Source organism: Argentina silus (genome assembly GCF_951799395.1).
Source record: "Argentina silus genome assembly, chromosome: 22".
Classification (NCBI taxonomy): domain Eukaryota; kingdom Metazoa; phylum Chordata; class Actinopteri; order Argentiniformes; family Argentinidae; genus Argentina; species Argentina silus.
This window is the reverse complement of record NC_139676.1, coordinates 4,854,758-4,871,622: the sequence shown is the minus strand read 5'-3', so window position 1 is coordinate 4,871,622 and position 16,865 is coordinate 4,854,758. Positions and strand designations below refer to the sequence as shown.

Below are 16,865 nucleotides of genomic sequence, written 5' to 3'. Positions count from 1 at the left end.
TGCAGGGTTAGAGAGCAGGGTTTAGCCAAAGCACACAAACTCTCAGATTAGACTTTCTCTATCTGGTCCAAACTCCAGTCCCGAAGGTGGCGGCAATGCACAATTTATGTTGGTTGCCAACTGCTGTATAATTAAACTCAGAACAAGAAGACCTCCGCAATGGTAAAATAAGGGGTAGATGCTATGTGGGATCCTTGGGACAACCTTACCCTAAACCCTAAGCTTTACCCTTCATTGTTTTAAATCTCAACTTCAATGAGCTGACAAGTTGACCCGAGATGTTTTACATGACCTGCACACATGTTTGGTCCACTGAGAACAGTGTTCAAAATGTAAAAAAATTAATTAAAAAAAGTTTATATTCATAAATGCTAATGCTAATATTATGTGTCTCTTGTCAGTTCTGTGCAGGATTTTGACTATAGACTACATCATCAAAACGGTGTTCTAGGAAATAAAGCACATTTGGACTTTTCTATGTTTTCCCCTGACTTCCAAGTTTCAAGTTCCCGATCTCAGCAGATTGGGACTGCTTTAGATGCATTAAAATAATAGTTATAATAAAATGTTGCACTTGTTGCAATGTGATAACATAGATGAAGGTATCCACTGCTAAATAAGGATAGAGGTTTATTTTATCTGCGGTCCAACGTATTACATTGCATTGATTCCTGTGTATAATTGGTGATCATTACTATTTCTCTTTTTCTCTCTGCCACCTATATATATATACACACACACACACACACACACACACTATATGTACACAATATAAAATACGCACACTGCTCCCAGGGCATCTCTCACAAGTAGCTACAGTGAAAGATAGTACCGTCTGTACCCCTGTCTGTAGTTCTATGTGCCCTCTCTTTGGTTGTAGTCCACGTGAAAAAGGGGGTCGTTACAGAGACGTCACTACGCCGGAAGTGCTTGTCGGGAAAGGAAAGGTTAAAAGCCATTTGAGCTAGCTGCAGCATCTCGTTTCACAGTTGAATTTTGTGATTCTGCAGGGATGGAGGTGACAAGGAAAAGTAAGTCGGCAGCTATTTCACTCGAACAGCCGGTGCACACCAATAATGATGCGCTGTGTCACAGTTATATCCTTAGTAGTTGTTTGACAGCGCTAAAGACTGATTATGATTCATCTCATGCCAATGCCGACTAGCTAGCCTAGCTATACGAGCAAGCTAGCGTTGATTTCATTGGTTATGCTAGCTAGCGGTGGGTAGCTTGGTGAATGGACTACGAATGTGTGCCTCGTGTGGTTTGGGAATTGTTTGTTTGTGTTTTCAGATTTTAAAGACAGTCTAAGCACTGTATACAGTGCGTTAGAAGAAGCGGATTTTCTCGCTATTGATGGGGAATTTTCAGGTAATCTTAACGAATTCTGTCACATTCTCCCCCTGCTTGGTTCTCCTTGCTCCTGAGTCACGTGTAATGTGTTGTGTTTTGATGTGTAATGTTTGTTGGTGTAGTTCCCAAATGCATAGTAATGACGATGTTTTGTTTGTGAAGGGATAAGCGACGGCCCTAATGTCAGTGCACTAACAAACGGACTTGATACCCCAGAGGAGAGGTACATGAAGTTGAAGAAGGTAGGGAGTCTTTGCGCCTGTCACAAGCAGGTCATTTAATTCACTGCACAGAAGATTTTACTGTTTTACTGGAGCTAGCTATGATTTCTGGTCTTTGATTCTTCAAATTGCAATGAGCAAGGCCAGTGGTCTCAACTCCCCCCTCCCTCCTTTTCTTTCTCTTTCTGCCTTGAAGCATTCCATGGACTTTCTTCTGTTCCAGTTTGGACTGTGTACATTTAAATATGACCAGGCAGAGTCTAAGTGAGTGCTTTCTTACAGCAAAACATACATTTCTTTCTCATTCCCTCAAATGTTTATGCTGCCTCACGATTTTCACTCTTTGTGTTTTGTGTTCGCAGATATATCATGAAGTCTTTTAATTTTTACATATTTCCTAAGCCATTTAATAGGACGTCACCCGACATCAAGTTTATCTGTCAGGTAACTGAACAGCTGATGTGATTTAGATGCTCCCAGTATTGGAATGAACTGAACTGGATGATGATGGTGGTTTTTACTTGATTGTTTCAGAGCTCCAGCATAGACTTCCTTGCGAGTCAGGGATTTGACTTCAACAAAGTGTTTCGTCATGGTGAGTTATAACATAACATCCAGCCTGGTCAGATCACCAGATGCATTGTATGTCGATTGTCTTCTCGCATCAGGCTAAAAACAAGAGTTTTTGTTTGAAAGAAACGTTTGAAATCTCACCTAATTTAACATCGCCTCAAGTTAATGTTTTGCCACATGTTTATATAATGTGGTGTTTTGTCAATTTTGGATAGAAGGTGAATTTCAGTTCGAAAAATCGGTCATGGAAAGGTAGCTAAAGCTTACCATTTTAAGTTAACTAGCTTAGCGTCTGGCTACCGCAGGTATCCCGTACCTGAACCAGGACGAGGAGACCCAGCTGAGGGAGCAGACTGAGGAGAGGCGGAACCAGTCCAACGGGGCAGGACCTCCTTCCTACATCTCCCCAAACTCCAGCAAGAGCCCCGTCAACATCCCAGAGGAACACAGGGAATACATCGGCCGTGTTGTGTGAGTCCCTTCCCTAAGTAATCCCAATTCCCTAACACATGGTCTGAGTTGGAGACATGAAATTAACCCTATTCCTTAGCATGTGGTATCAGATGAAAGCCCCCCCCCCCCCCCAAATCAACCCCTACCCTGTTACCCTAGCCCACACCAAGCAACCCCTATTCCTGTGTGTGGGAGAGACAGTCATCTGGTCCTTAGTCATACAAACTTCCATTGATCATATCCAATAACCCCTTACTCTATTCAGACACTCCTCAAATCCACTCATAAACCCATAATAACTGTTGTGGTGTAAAACACTAACATCTTTACTCTTCAGTAGATCTGCCCTGAGCAGTAGTATTGTAAGTGACTTTGTAAGTCTTCATGTTATAACTGTTGCTTCTGTTCATCTCTTCAGAGACAAGGTGGAGGCCTTGTTCAGTAACTCAGACAAGACTGTGGACTTGGAGCCCTGCACCGGGTAAGGGCATTTCTCCCGCGCAGGAAATGTAGTAGCTTTTGTATCAAAGTACCTAAAAGGATCAAGGTTGCACTTGTGCACTCTCCCACATGGAAAGCCTGTGATTGCGGTAAAAAGTCCACACTTCATGGATGGTGAAGAATTGGGACGCAGCACCAGTCTGTTTTTACTGATGCCTCCATGTTTACACCCCTCCAGGTTTCAGAGGAAACTCATCTACCAGACCTTGAACTGGAAGTGAGTACTTGCTTACAGCTGATTTTTTTTATTTTTATGGGACTGTTTACCCTCCTAAGGCTTAGAGAAGGCTGACATTTATCCTGCTCATCTAGGTTTCCAAAGGGACTTCACGTGGAAACTATGGAAACGGAAAAGGCAAGTCCCGGACAGAACATTTTAGATTGTGACGCTGTACTTCAACTGTAGCATGATCTGGTGCTTTTAATCTCAATCTACTGCCTGCATGGATCTTTAATTGACACATAATCAACATGGTTGGTTGGTTAATGAAATAAAATCTTGCATATCGACAGCTTATAAAAAAAAATCGGTGCTTCTTCTATTCGTGACTGAATTTGTCCGCTTCTGTCCTTCAGAAAGAGCGCTACATCCAGATCAGCAAAGTGGATGATGAGGAGAGGAAGAGGAGGGAGCAACAGAAGCTGGAGCGAGAGCAGGTGAGACTTAGGGTGTTTGAACAATACTTAAAATGCATTCTTCTTTCCCCTCCTACGCGTAAGCTTGGGGACCATTTCAGTGCGAAGGAAAGGACGATGAACTTTCAGTGTATCCAGGGCCAGGGTTCTCCCCCACAGCTTACTTGTGGCTTTTGTTCCCTAATTACATTGCTGAGCTGTACTGGGCTGACCTGATTTCACATCCACCATAGTTGCAAAATAACCAAGACAGTACAGTTGGGGTCAGTTTGAGCCTGTAGTTTAATAGCCCCTTGGCTTGTCAGGAAACTCTAGAGAATGCATCCTACCTCTCTTGAAGAAATCACTGATGTCACATGACTTGTGTGTAAGCAATGCAGAGGAAAGCTTTCTTTGACTAATCCAGTCACATTAGATCAGCGATTACCCCTTTTTATAGTAATTGAACAGGGCCTGTGTTGTAGCTGCAGAGATTGAAGGCTTGTCCTGACTGTTCCTGTTTCTCCCTTCCATAGGAGGAGCTGAACGATGCTGTAGGGTTCTCCAGGGTCATACACGCCATCTCCAAATCTGTAAGTAAAAATGTTGGGTTCAAAATGCATTGGAGGAGAAGATCGAAGGATATTCTCATCCAATGTGTTGTGGGATGCAAGGAAGAGGGAAGACTATTAGTGCTCTGTTCTGTTCGGTCATGGAAATGGTGAGAGGACAAAAAAAAAGTCGATGACCATCTAAATGTAGGTGGCTTGTTAATCCCATGAATTCTAGAAACCGAATATGCCAGCAGTACACCAGAAATGGGTAACCGATAAGAATGTATGTTATATTGTAGCATAGAAAATACAAATGCCTGATAGAAATTTCAATACCAAATGGTTTCTATTTGAGCTTTGAGTGAGTCCTTTGTCTGTCCCCTAACCCAGGGAAAGCTGGTGGTTGGCCACAACATGCTGCTGGATGTCATGCACACCATCCATCAGTTCTACTGCTCACTGCCAGAGGTACAGACCTCCACTAACTGACACAAAATGGCCGACACTGCTCCGGAGTTTCATGTTACTGAAGTTTCATGTTACTGATTTATTAGTCTGACCCAACTTTTTATTTTCCTTCTGCAGGACCTGAATGACTTCAAAGAAGTCACCATGTGTGTCTTTCCCAGGTAAACACACAGTCTCTCTTTGTTTGTTAAGTCTTTTGTACTGTAACATCCCTAACTCATGTCTCACTATCTCCCCAGGCTTCTGGACACCAAGCTCATGGCTTCTACACAGCCCTTCAAGGTAACTGAGTTAATTCCCCCAAACTACTCTTTCATTCAAATGCATCTTTTCATTTGACTTCCTCAGGAATACAATGTTAATTGGTTTATGTCTTCAGTATCGTGTTTGATGCTGGTAGTAGGAGATCAGTCATTTAGACGTGTCTAATATAATGTTCTCTTGTTAGGAGCTGATCACCAACACATCACTGGCTGAGCTGCAGAAACAGCTGAAAGACGGCCCTTTCAAGACTCCAAAAGTCGGTAAGAACCCTGGACCATCTATATGACAATGTACTGTATATTATGTCTTTGGCAAGGGACGAAAGTGTTTTTGGTGTTTAGTGATGTGAATGAATTTCTTTATTTGACATGTTTAAAACAAAAAAGTATTGAGTTGCCTCAGCCATTTGAGTACACCAATATGGTTTGCAACGATTAAGCTTGGAATGTCAGATCAGATGACTCTGAAACCATTCAAATGTCCTTGCACTGTTTGTAACCTGGTTCAGTATGGGGGGGAAAAAAACTGACATTTTGGAGGGTGTTAAAATGATTAGAAAAGAGCCAAATTCCTTTATTTTCCTTGTCCCATCAGAGACTGCGGAGGGGTTCCCCAGCTACGACACAGCCCAGGAGCAGCTCCACGAGGCGGGCTATGACGCTTACATCACCGGCCTCTGCTTCATCGCCATGGCGAACTACCTAGGTAAAGCTTTCTGTCCACCAAGCAATCACTGCCCAGGGTTAGAGTTCAGACTTTGTGGCTGATTAGGTGAAACTGTAAAGGGGGGCCAGAGCCTCAATCTGTTGCAAAGGTACCACTGCTCATGACCGTTCTCCCTCTTGTGCTCTCTCTCGACCTCAGGCTCTTTCCTTACCCCACCCAAAACACACATCGCATCCCGCTCTAAAGTCATTGAACCGTTCTTCAACAAGTAAGAGACTTTGGTTTTTCAGTGATTGTGTCCCCCCATAGGACTGGTGAGACCATTTAATTATTCTATGTTGGACCACACCGATTTGTTGGAGTTCTCATGTTACTTTCCTATATTTAAGGAATAAGTATCAGTTTTGATGATTTGAGAGCTATATGTAAACGTCCTTTCTCCGTCTTCTCTAGGCTCTTCCTCATGAGGATCATCGACATCCCCTACCTGAACATCAGTGGACCAGACCGTGAGTAGAACCCTTATTTAATTTATTTATAACACGTCAGGAGTTCTGTACAGTGACGAGAGGGAACATGTTAAAGATGGCTTTTAGAAATGGTGCTTGACCATGAAACATCTGTTATCATAGTACAGTAATAACCTGTTCCTTTTCCACCCCCACCCCCCCTCGTCATTCCTCTCTTTTTTGCTTTTTATTTCTCTCCCTCTCCCCTCGTCACTCCCTACAGTTCAACCTAAGAGGGACCATGTGTTGTATGTCACCTTCCCAAAAGAATGGAAGACCAGCGACCTCTACCAGCTCTTCAGTGCCTTCGGTAAGAGACGCACCAAAGACATGTACCAGCTTTTCAGTGACCCGTGTGCCACAAACACACACACTCACATGTTGATTTGGTTGGTCTTCAGAGGAAGACACTCTACTTTTACTAACCTTCACTGATTTTTGTCCGTCTCCTAGGTAACATCCAGGTGTCGTGGGTTGATGACGTGTCAGCGTTTGTGGCACTGAGTCAGACCGACCAAGTACAGATCGGTGAGTTCAGACCTAAACTACGTACTAATAATGAACATCAATGAATGTATTTTTACACAATAGTTTGCATGAAATTTCTTGATGCATGTTCAAAATAAACTGGGTGCCATTACATCTCACGGTTTAAAGTTGTATTTTAAATGTAATTGTTTATCTGGTTGCAATCTGTCAGATATTTATAGAACTTCTGACACAACTCCCTTTGTCTCCCTCCTTGTAGCGATGAACACCAGCCGCTATGCGGAGAGCTACCGCATCCAGACGTACGCCGAGTACGTCCACGGCCGGCAGCAGGAGAGGGAGCGGCTGGGCCAGACTACCCGCTCCTGGGGAGAGGACGCCTGGGTTAAACCCAACTACGCCTCCCCTTCTACCACCGGAGCTACCACCGCTGGGTACGGCTACAGCCATAACAGGTACAGCTTCGGGCGTGGCTACTGCCACGGAAATTACTGTCACGTCAGAGAAACGATGAGTCCAACATGTCAAGACAATCTGATTAACTGTGTGTGTCAGGTCATTGGGGAAGCGCAGCATCAGTCCCATCCAGGAGGAGCAGGCCACAGAGGGAGAGGCTCAGAGCACACCCACCGACGGCTGGAGTCACTACGCACACACCGACAAGGGCAGCAAGAAGATCAAGACCGACGGTGAGAAACGCACACAGGACCAGTGTACAGATTGTAAACAACACAATGATGTCAAAATTCAACGCACACACTCTCCTCACTCATGTCATCCTGTGTTTTCTCCAGGTCTGTGTGCGCAGACCTACGCAGGAGTGGTTGACAGCAGGACGTCAGAAGGCTGGCTAAAGACACAGTACGTTTTTGCCACACACAGCCATGGCTAAAAACACTACCTTTCCCTTCCGTTAATCCACTGTTGCCTAGGCCACTCCAATCACCTTTTTGTTTTGATTTTGCAAGATGAGCAAATCCAGTATTGCGGTCATGCCGACTCCCAAACAAGTAACTTTTAATTGGTTCGGACTCCTGTTTAAGCCCAGCGTCAAATCCAAATGTCCGTGCACTGTTCGTAACCTGGTTCAACCTTCAGTGTGACCTTTTGGGTTCCATTCCAGTGCTACAGTAAAGCCCAGAGAGGCAGGGGACGAGAGTACGTTTTGTACAGCGGTCTCCCTGTTCTCTCTCTGGGAACATTACCCCATCCAAATGACCAACTGCATGCCCACACAGTTATGGCTAAAGACACTATCTTTCCCCCTTCATGCTTAAGCCACCAAGGCCTTACTCGATTTACCTGATCTATAAATCATTCCAATCACTTTTGTTATTCGTGGATTGTCATGTTGCTAAGATTAGCAAATCAGTATTGAGCACAGACCGATTTCAAACAAGCATATTTTCGTTGGCTCGGGCTCTGGTGTAAGCCCCACATTGCCCATGGTGCTTTACAGGCCTGCATCTGATTCGTCGAGTATGAGTCCAATCCAGGAAGAGGCGAGCCCAGATAGCTCGGACGGAACCAGCGAGGCCGCGGTCACCTGGCAACAGCCGCCTCAAGCCAATCCGAGCAGGAAAGGTCGCAAGAACAAGAAGAGGAAGAATGACGGTGAGCAGAGAGTGTGTCTGTGCGTTACTATGACTACCCACCATAGTCATGCATTTCAACATGTTACTGCTCCTCCCTTTTTCTTCTAACCTTAGGAGAACCAGATACAGAACATTTAGAAATGCCATACTGATAATCTCTCTCACCTCTGTAGGTGCGGAGTCGACTGCTTCTGTCTTTGATGTCCCTCAGGTGTGGTAGCAGAAGACAAAGAAAGGTGGTCCTAAGCAATTCTTCTACCCAAGGCCCCATCTCAAACCAGGTCCTTTTACGCCTACTCCTAGGTCCTTGCTGCCTGTCTCCTAGGTCCTAGGCTCTTATCCTTGTTGGCCCTTGTTGATCGGGTTTGGAACCGGGCCCAGACTTTTTTTTTTTTTTCTACCCTAATGACCGCGGGCACGTTACCACGGCAACCAACCGCGCTTATCCGACTGGACGAAAGCCGAAATGGAAAACAAAAAAAGCCATAAGAGCCACAATAGAAGGCATAGCGGGCTATTCCCATGGGAAAGTAAAACCAAGACTTTGAATCCCTTCTTTTTTTTGAATGTGTTTTTTTCTTTTCCACTGTTTTTGTATTTCTAAACCCGATTGAGAATTCCCCCCCCGTATTGTGATCCTCACAGGTTACTCCAGATGTTGTGGTGCTACTGAAAACAAAGCGAAGGGAGAACGCACACCCGAGCTCTTGTTTCTAAAATCAAATTTTACGGCCATTTTTAGCACTTCAATAAATGTTCAGGTGTACCTCGGTGCGAGAGTCAAATGGGTTTTAAGCCAGGGTGTGTTCTTTCCCCTCGTCTTTTTTATTTTCCCCTCATGGTTTCTCTAGCTTGGTTTGCCGTTCGTCTCAGCTTCGGTCAACTTGTTTGGCATGAGTACCATACAGGAGTTGGCTGAAGCAGAAAAGGACTGGCAACCATGGCTAGTTTACCACGGCTGTGCCACCTAGAACTGAATGAGTCTGGAAAAATCATTCACCTCAGCACTTGTCAGTTTTAACCACCAAGGTCACCTCCACCCAGTTCTATTCGTAGTGAACTATCAATTGTGTGTATGTTCCGTGAGTGTGTGTAAAACGATGCCACTTGACTGGTCCTAGTAAAGTTGTCAGGGTTCTGTAATATTTTAAATGCAGTTTAACCCATTTTCCTTTTTTAAAATAAAAAAAAAAATATGTATGTATTTTTCTGTCACAGCCTCTCTAGTTTTATCAAACCAATAAGCTTGTCAACAAGGACGACGTGATATTTATCCCCCAGTGGCACTTTTGGCCTATTCTCCGAATGGTCTAGTGGTTGGTTGTTTTTGTTATGTTTACTTTTTTGTTTATTTGTCTTAATTTGTTGTAGCTTCCTGCATCTGTGTCAAAGAATGTCCCATTGCAAAATGTCAACGTTAAGAATACGTATGCGTTTTTTGTATAATGAGGGAAATGTAAAAAATATTTCCTTACAAATAGGAAAAATTAAAGAATGTTTCTTAGTACTCCAGCGTCCTCCATGTGTTCATTCTTTACAAGGCAAGTTAAGCGATCTCAACCCAACATTCTAGGGGAAGTCATTGGTCTTTCCTTGAATCCCATCTCCTTTTGCCTCCACCTCAAAATGCATTGGCACAAGCTGTCTCCAATCGCTTAAAGGGATAGTTCACCCAAATTACAAAATCACGTATTTGGTTCTCTACCTAGGAGTCTATGGACAAAGACAACAGGTTCTGTTTATCTGGGCACTCTAACTGCAAATTGATAGCATGTTGAACCGAAAGTAGTGTTAGAAATGTAATGCTCAAACCATCTGTCATTTAAATGTAGTCATTAACTCTTTTCAGAGAATGAGATGATTTGGGCATGACATTTCAAACATGCTAATTTTGGGTCCATTGGTTTTTGATTGTTAGCATTTCAGCAATGAAATGCCCTGAAACATAACTAGTGTTGATTGAAGTCTGTAATTTCAGGTTAACAAAGGATGTGATTTTGTAATTTGAGTAATTATGCCTTCCAAGTTTGTGTACAGAGGTGGGAGAACATCTTTACTTTTTCAAGGTGTCTTATGTTAAATACAATAGTTTGTGGAAAAGAGCCCTGGAGCGAATAACCACTGGTTCTCCTTAGTCTGAAGAGCATTCTACTGCACTTCTGCCTTGTTTCCACACTGACCAACGAGAACTGGACAGGCAAGAGCAGAGACTAGTGGGCTTCCTCTGTATGGTGTTAACCCATCCTGAATCAGTGTAGAATGAATGGAGAAGAAACCTCAGATTGTTTTGACTACAAATCCATTCTGGGGAGCCTAATCCTCCATTCTTCACTCTTATCTCTTCATTTTCTGCTCCTTCCCCTCACTGTTTATTTTGAGTAGTGGGTCCCTTGAAACGCCAGAATTGCATGAAAAATCACCTTTTTATTAGGTGGATATGATCTCAAGTCAATACACAAGGCAAACATTTGATAGTGTCCTGTACAAAATCCGTAAAACAGTAAAAACATTTGTTTCGCTGCAGTATAAGATCACTCACTCAAGAAACATGTCTGTACTGAGCAACAGTACTGTAGCAGAATCGGCTAGTGAGAGCTGTCCATTGTATGGTGATGTCACCTGCTTCGAGGTTTAAGAGCCCACTGATTGGTCCGTGTCAAGGCAGTGGGTGAGGTCACTGGTCGTTGACCTCTGTTTGATCTCCATAAAACACAGACCAGGAAGGTCGCCATGGGAACTGTAACAAGAGAGTTATAGGGATTATCGGCATGTGAACAAACTGTAGAAGAAGTTCACAGCATTAAAATCACATTTAAAAACCACAGGATTATTCATTAGAATAGTATTTGTATCCACATGTAAACCCGGTGTCATATATAAATCTATATGATGAGTATTATATAGTGCACATATAAACCCACAGGTGATCAGGTTACCTGGTGTGTCCAGGCAGCAGTACAACACTGAGAGTGTTGTATGGTAGAGCTCTGAACAGCTTCCCCACTCGCCCGTCCAACTTCCTCATCACAGACTCAATTTCCTGCTCCTACAGGAAGAGTAGGGGTTAATACAGCCTCCGGCGCAGCTTTTGACTCAACCCTGAAAACATGGGTAACAATACTCTGAGGTACCCCTGTGGCATACAGACCCACCGGATGTTATTAGCTCACCTGAGTGTCGTTGTGGATAAGGCCCTGCTCCTCTTCTAGCGAAACAGGTATCCCTCCATCGGGCTCTGAAGAAGGTCTGGGGGTCGTCATAGTAACCCAGGAGCGCAGGTGGGGCGGGGTCAGGGCTCTACAGGTATGTAACGTCCTGTCCCAGAGTTCTACAGGCGAGCTGAGGACTGCTTCCGCACTCACGGAAGTCTTATATTCTGGAGGAAAAAAAATTATATATAAATCCCACACATATAGCTACCGGTAAATTAGAGATTATCGTCTAGGAAGTACCAAAGACAATGATTAAAATTTAAAAAAAACATTTTTGAAATATTCATTGACCGGTATCTAATCAAACAACATAATATTGTACATGTCGATGTCCTTTGACTCACTTATGAATGCATGTCTCCTACATTTCCTAGGGTGCTTTGTGGACAAGACAACACCCTTGACAGCACCGAACTGTCCAAAGGCCTCACGGAGGTCCTCTTCAGAGAGCCCCGAGGAGTTAGCATGTAGCTCTGCTCCGTTAGCATGTAGCTCTGCTCCGTTAGCATGTAGCCCAGTTCCATTGACTTTCCCTGTGAGCTTTGCTCTCTTAGCATTGGACTTTAGCCCTGCCGCATAGATGGTGTTAGCATTGAGGGGGTCATCCTGCAGAGAGCTCAGAGTGATGTCCAGGTCCAGCGTAGACTCCTTAACTGGCCTCTGAACCTGCAAGGGATGACAGATGCAAACATAAACCATTTCATACTTCACGTGATAAAATAATAAAAATCACGTCCCTAAAATTGCAAATTTTAAAATGAGTACATTTTGATATCAAGTGAGAGATAGTGAGAAATATACCTGAGAGAATGAGTGAGAGAGTGAAAAGAAAGGAAAGTGGGATTAAAAGATGTGAGAGAGAGGAGGAAAAAAAAGAGACAAGACACAAGAGACAGACCTTGATGTTGTGTCCGTGAACGGTGATTCCGTTGCATGTCTCTACGGCCAGCTGGGCTCCTTCCAACAGTTCAAACTCCACCTCCGCGTGCACCTGCTGAGTTGTGTTCAGCATCCTCGCTGTTCGTACGGGTCCACAGCACCCAAACAGCTTCCTCACGTCTCTCTCTGTGTAGTCCTCAGGGAACGGCCCCGCAAACACCACACACATCTCTCTGAGACGCGCGCACACCTGTAACACACAATATCACACACACACACTGAATACTCAAGTAAGACCACACACATCTCTCTGAGACGCGCACACACCTGTAACACACAATATCACACAGACACACACACACACACACACTGAATACTCGAGTAAGACCACACATAACTCTCTCAGACTCATATTCTCATGAAATCTGTAAATATATGAATTCAGTATACACTCCAGTAGTGTAAACGTTCCTACCTTCTGGTAATGCTGTTGTCTCCCCCCAGTAGAGGGGGTCCTCAGAGGGTCGGAGAAGGAGGAAAACTGGACCACGCTGAAGGAGTGAGACTGCAGCCCTCTTTTAGAGGAGGACAGGACCTGCAGGGTTCAAGCATCCATTATAATAACCACTGATTTGAAAGGACTTAGTGAAAGCAATATGGTGACACACTTAATCCAGACCTTTTATTATCAGTGATGATGATAGAAAGGAGACAATGGGACTAAAGTATCTTCTTGTTTGAGACCAACCACCCCATCCACCTACTCTAACTGTACTCTAAATGCCCACCCCTCCGCTCTGTGACCCCTGACCTCTTTGTCTGAGCTATGCCACAGCTGATTGGATAGAGCCAGGGTGATGTCAGCACGCCTCCCTATAAACACCACTGAGTGGCCAGACCGCTGTAGGATGTCAGAAAACCTGAGAGAGAGAGAGAGAGAGTATTTGTATGTATGTGTGTAGTAGAATAATACAGTAAGATGAATAGTTATTTGTAGGCTATAACACAGACATGAAAGCTACAAGAAAAAGAAGAAGCTTTGGAAGACTTGGTGCAGGGGGGAAGGGTTTGACGGTCGTACCTGTTGCTGTGTTTGTGTGTAGATCTGTTGACGGGAGACGGATGCGTGGTAGGAGTCCCACCCCACAACTCCTCTAAATGCAACTCCACTACCTGACAATGGGTGGACAGATGATATATGATAGATGAGTGAGAGAGAGTGTGAGAGAGTGAGTGAGTGAGTGTGAGTGTGAGTGTGTGTGTGTGTGTGTACCTTTCTGGGTCCAGTGTGTATAAAGTACTGTGCCAGCTCCAGTGCTGCTTGAGCATCCTCTGTGGGGTCATGACCATTCCTCTCCGCGCTCTGAATCTCCTTCCTGTGGGAGGGGCATAAGAGGGAGTGGGAGGAGTTAGACTCTAAATCCAAGGCAGAAGTTATACAGCTAGTCGATGACAAACATTTACAGGTAAAAAATAGAACATGAGGGTTCGTGTGACTCATGTAAGCACAGTGTCTGTCTGTCTGTCTGTGTGTGTGTGTGTGTGTGTGTGTGTGTGTGTGTGAACTCACTTTAGCACGGTCTCAGCCAACACCTTGAGTTTAAACCTCTGGCCAAACTCTCTCCGGTAGAGTAGTGAGGTGTCAATCACATGAGGATGGATCAGCTGAGGGGGAGACAACAAACTCAACAACGGACAAACAAATGTCCACAAAACACGACACATGATAGTGATGGCATGACAGTGTCTCTATTAATAATATCAGAACTACATTTATAGGCTACACTTTCTCTTCAAGTGTGCACTCATACACTCCCCCTCGTGGATTTAAAAAGAATGGAAGTGCAAGAGGGGAAGTGAATGGGAGCGCCCTTCTGGGTGAAGGGTGGAGAATCGGAACGCAACCATAGCCCCATGTTGCTGTGGTAACATACATTTAATGGACCACTCACTTTTAGGGCTCTCAAGTCGTTGTCGAGGGAGTGGCCAACCAGGACCGCGTTCCGTGGCAACAACTGCTTGATTTTTGATTGGACCTCCCTCAGGGTGGTGGTGATTGGCTGCAGCATCACCCGGGTGATACCAGAGAACCTATCAGAGGTGAACGGGGTTACACACACACGCGCGCGCACACACACACATAAGTTTACTAGTAGTGAATGTACCTGGTGAGGTAGCAGAGGATGCGGTTCTCTGGTTTGACCAGCTCATCTAGGACACAGCGCCCCCCACTGTCCACTAGAGACAGGCGCGTCAACTCATAACCCTGTTCTGTGAGACACTACAAAAAGACACACACACACGCACACACACACACACACACACACACACACACACACACACGTTAGAAAATGTAATGACTGTGACCTACTTTAAGATTAGGAAACAAAATCTATGTTTCAGGCCAGGATACAGAAGCAATCAAGAGACTATGTGGAACTGGAAACACTGAACGAGAACAAAAGATGGAGTTCTCTTTTAAACCCAAGAAAGGCTGGCATCTCACCATCTCACAGTCCAGTCCATAGAGAGGGCTACTGTCAGTCACATACTCATCACTGTCAGTACACACAAACCCCTCGCTGCCAGGCATACCTGCAACACAGTAGCACAGAGAGAGGTCAGTGAGTGTGTGTGTGTGTGTGTGTGTGTGTGTGTGTGTGTGTGAGTGAGTGCGTGTGTGTGTCTCACCCTTCACAGGGAAGTTCTTTTTGATCATTTCTTCCTGACTGACGACGCAGCCTGTGAGCCCAAGAGTCTTTGTTCCAAACTTCCTGATCACTGGGTGCAACCAAAGATCTACAGAAGGGAACACACACTTAGAACACACACATGCAGACTTACAGCACAAGACTAGACACATGCACCCCTAACACACATACACACTTGCACACTCAGAGCTAAGGCAGCAGATAACACACATCCTCTCAACACACACACCTTACCTCCATTGAGCGTACTGCTCTTCTGGTCTCCATGGGAGATATCAGAACTCTCTATGTCAGGAACTTCACTGCTGAAGATTTCAGAAGCCAGGTTACCAGGCGACGGGGTGAAACTGCGTCTCTGAGAAGGTCAAAGGTGGCGGGTCACATGAACACCAGAATAGATGATTGTCATGTGATGTACACGTCTTAACGTAGACGTCATTTACATGTTTTTGTATGATTCCATTCTGTAACCAATGCAAGACTGAAAATAATGTCCTACGTGGAAGACAGTTAATTATTCAATTCTATTCTCAATCCAAGAGGTAAACAAAGACACATGGCCTTGCAGAAGGCACTGGACTCAGACCTAGACAGATGCTGAATCTTGTAAGATATGGCCGACATGATGAGGCTTACAGTTGTGTACTTGCTCTGGAGGTGTTTGAACTGCATGTAGTATCTGTAGAAGTGGGCCTGAGTCAGACCTTCCAAGATGACAACATTCACCCCTGTTACTCTCCTCTGGCGGTGGAGGTGACACCAACTGAGACAGACAACCACACACAGCAACATACATGTTATTGTTGTGACGACAAGAGAGAGCTTCCTATCCTTTCATGACATGATGATTATATGATGAGGATATTGGTAATCTTACAAAGTAGGATAAGGTTGCTCCTATGAACAGATTTAAGGTCAGTTTTGTACTGTTCACCTTAATGGTTAGTAGGGGTTTGAAGCACATAGACAGGTCCTAGATCTGTGCCTAAGGGCAACTTTTACCTACCTGGGCTGTTTCACACCGTCAGTTTCCCCCAGGGAAGCAAAGTGAAGTAGTTCCTTCAGCTCTTTCAGCCTAACTGGTTCTTGGAGGCGGTGGAAAGGCAGAGAGAGTCGTGGAGGTCGGGGAAGATGCTTAGTCTCATCCAGCCCATTGCATTCAGTCTCCTTCACTCTTTTGGTATTCTCTGTAGTTGGGGAGGCATCCCTCTTCCTCTTGTGACAGCCTGTTGGCTCCATGGCTTTCTATGGACTACAGGGTTGAATGGAGGGACTACAGAAAGGGGATCATGTCCTCAGGCCTGCTGACAATGACCTGTGGAAGACGAGAACACAGGATGCAGAACAGTGTCATCAGAACAGTGAGACCCAGTTGCATTCCAAACGGCAGCAATGACAATTTAGTTAAAATAAGCTGTGTATGTTTAGCGATCAGCCTGAATAGTTTATCCTCCTTGATAGCAGCAGCAGCAGGCAGTTTGGTCATAGATGTTGGTTTAGTGGTGTTCAGACTGAGCTGTGTCAATGGGTTTATTCATTCACAAAACAACGACCGTATACACATGTAACATTCCGGATAGCACGTACCAATAATGGTCAATTAAAATTAGACGGATACGAGTTGTTAATAAAGCTAAATACCTCATAATAGATGTTGTTGACTGAAAAACTTTCGTCTCAGCTGTCCACCGCACACCATGCTGCCGATCGATGATCTATTCCGGAAACGATTGGTTTTACTTGGAGCCCAGAGTGCCGAGCTCAGAGTAACGGATGGGTCGGGGATTCAAAATTTCACCGCG

At 44.6% G+C, this 16,865-nt stretch overlaps 2 protein-coding genes across 3 annotated transcripts; one reads left to right on the top strand and one right to left on the bottom strand.

The window, feature by feature from the left end:
- The first annotated feature begins 958 nt into the window (after window positions 1-958).
- On the top strand, window positions 959-9,768 carry parn (poly(A)-specific ribonuclease (deadenylation nuclease)). Its single transcript, XM_083694233.1, has 26 exons — window positions 959-1,031; window positions 1,294-1,371; window positions 1,516-1,595; window positions 1,771-1,838; window positions 1,937-2,018; window positions 2,109-2,169; window positions 2,453-2,618; window positions 3,019-3,081; window positions 3,280-3,318; window positions 3,414-3,456; window positions 3,678-3,758; window positions 4,253-4,309; window positions 4,661-4,738; window positions 4,856-4,899; window positions 4,978-5,020; window positions 5,187-5,262; window positions 5,597-5,707; window positions 5,867-5,936; window positions 6,122-6,177; window positions 6,401-6,487; window positions 6,631-6,705; window positions 6,926-7,121; window positions 7,222-7,355; window positions 7,461-7,527; window positions 8,126-8,280; window positions 8,435-9,768. Exons 1-26 carry the CDS (start codon window positions 1,013-1,015, stop codon window positions 8,479-8,481), a joined length of 2,076 nt encoding a protein of 691 aa, XP_083550359.1. The 5' UTR covers window positions 959-1,012; the 3' UTR covers window positions 8,482-9,768.
- Window positions 4,236-16,780, bottom strand: rexo5 (RNA exonuclease 5). Of its 2 annotated transcripts, XM_083694232.1 has the most exons (19): window positions 16,705-16,780; window positions 16,070-16,378; window positions 15,700-15,826; window positions 15,298-15,418; window positions 15,044-15,151; window positions 14,859-14,947; window positions 14,518-14,633; window positions 14,305-14,443; window positions 13,923-14,017; window positions 13,626-13,728; window positions 13,434-13,525; window positions 13,164-13,272; window positions 12,828-12,947; window positions 12,372-12,602; window positions 11,818-12,139; window positions 11,432-11,637; window positions 11,198-11,307; window positions 10,881-10,998; window positions 4,236-4,307 (listed from the first exon to the last, which is right to left on the bottom strand). In XM_083694232.1, the coding sequence occupies exons 2-18, from the start codon at window positions 16,300-16,302 to the stop codon at window positions 10,893-10,895; spliced, it is 2,427 nt and encodes an 808-aa protein (XP_083550358.1). In that variant the 5' UTR covers window positions 16,303-16,378; window positions 16,705-16,780; the 3' UTR covers window positions 4,236-4,307; window positions 10,881-10,892. The 2 variants fall into 2 exon arrangements, with proteins under 2 accessions (XP_083550358.1, XP_083550357.1); XM_083694231.1 differs by lacking the exon at window positions 4,236-4,307 and having other exon boundaries at window positions 10,710-10,998.
- Window positions 16,781-16,865: the final 85 nt, after the last annotated feature.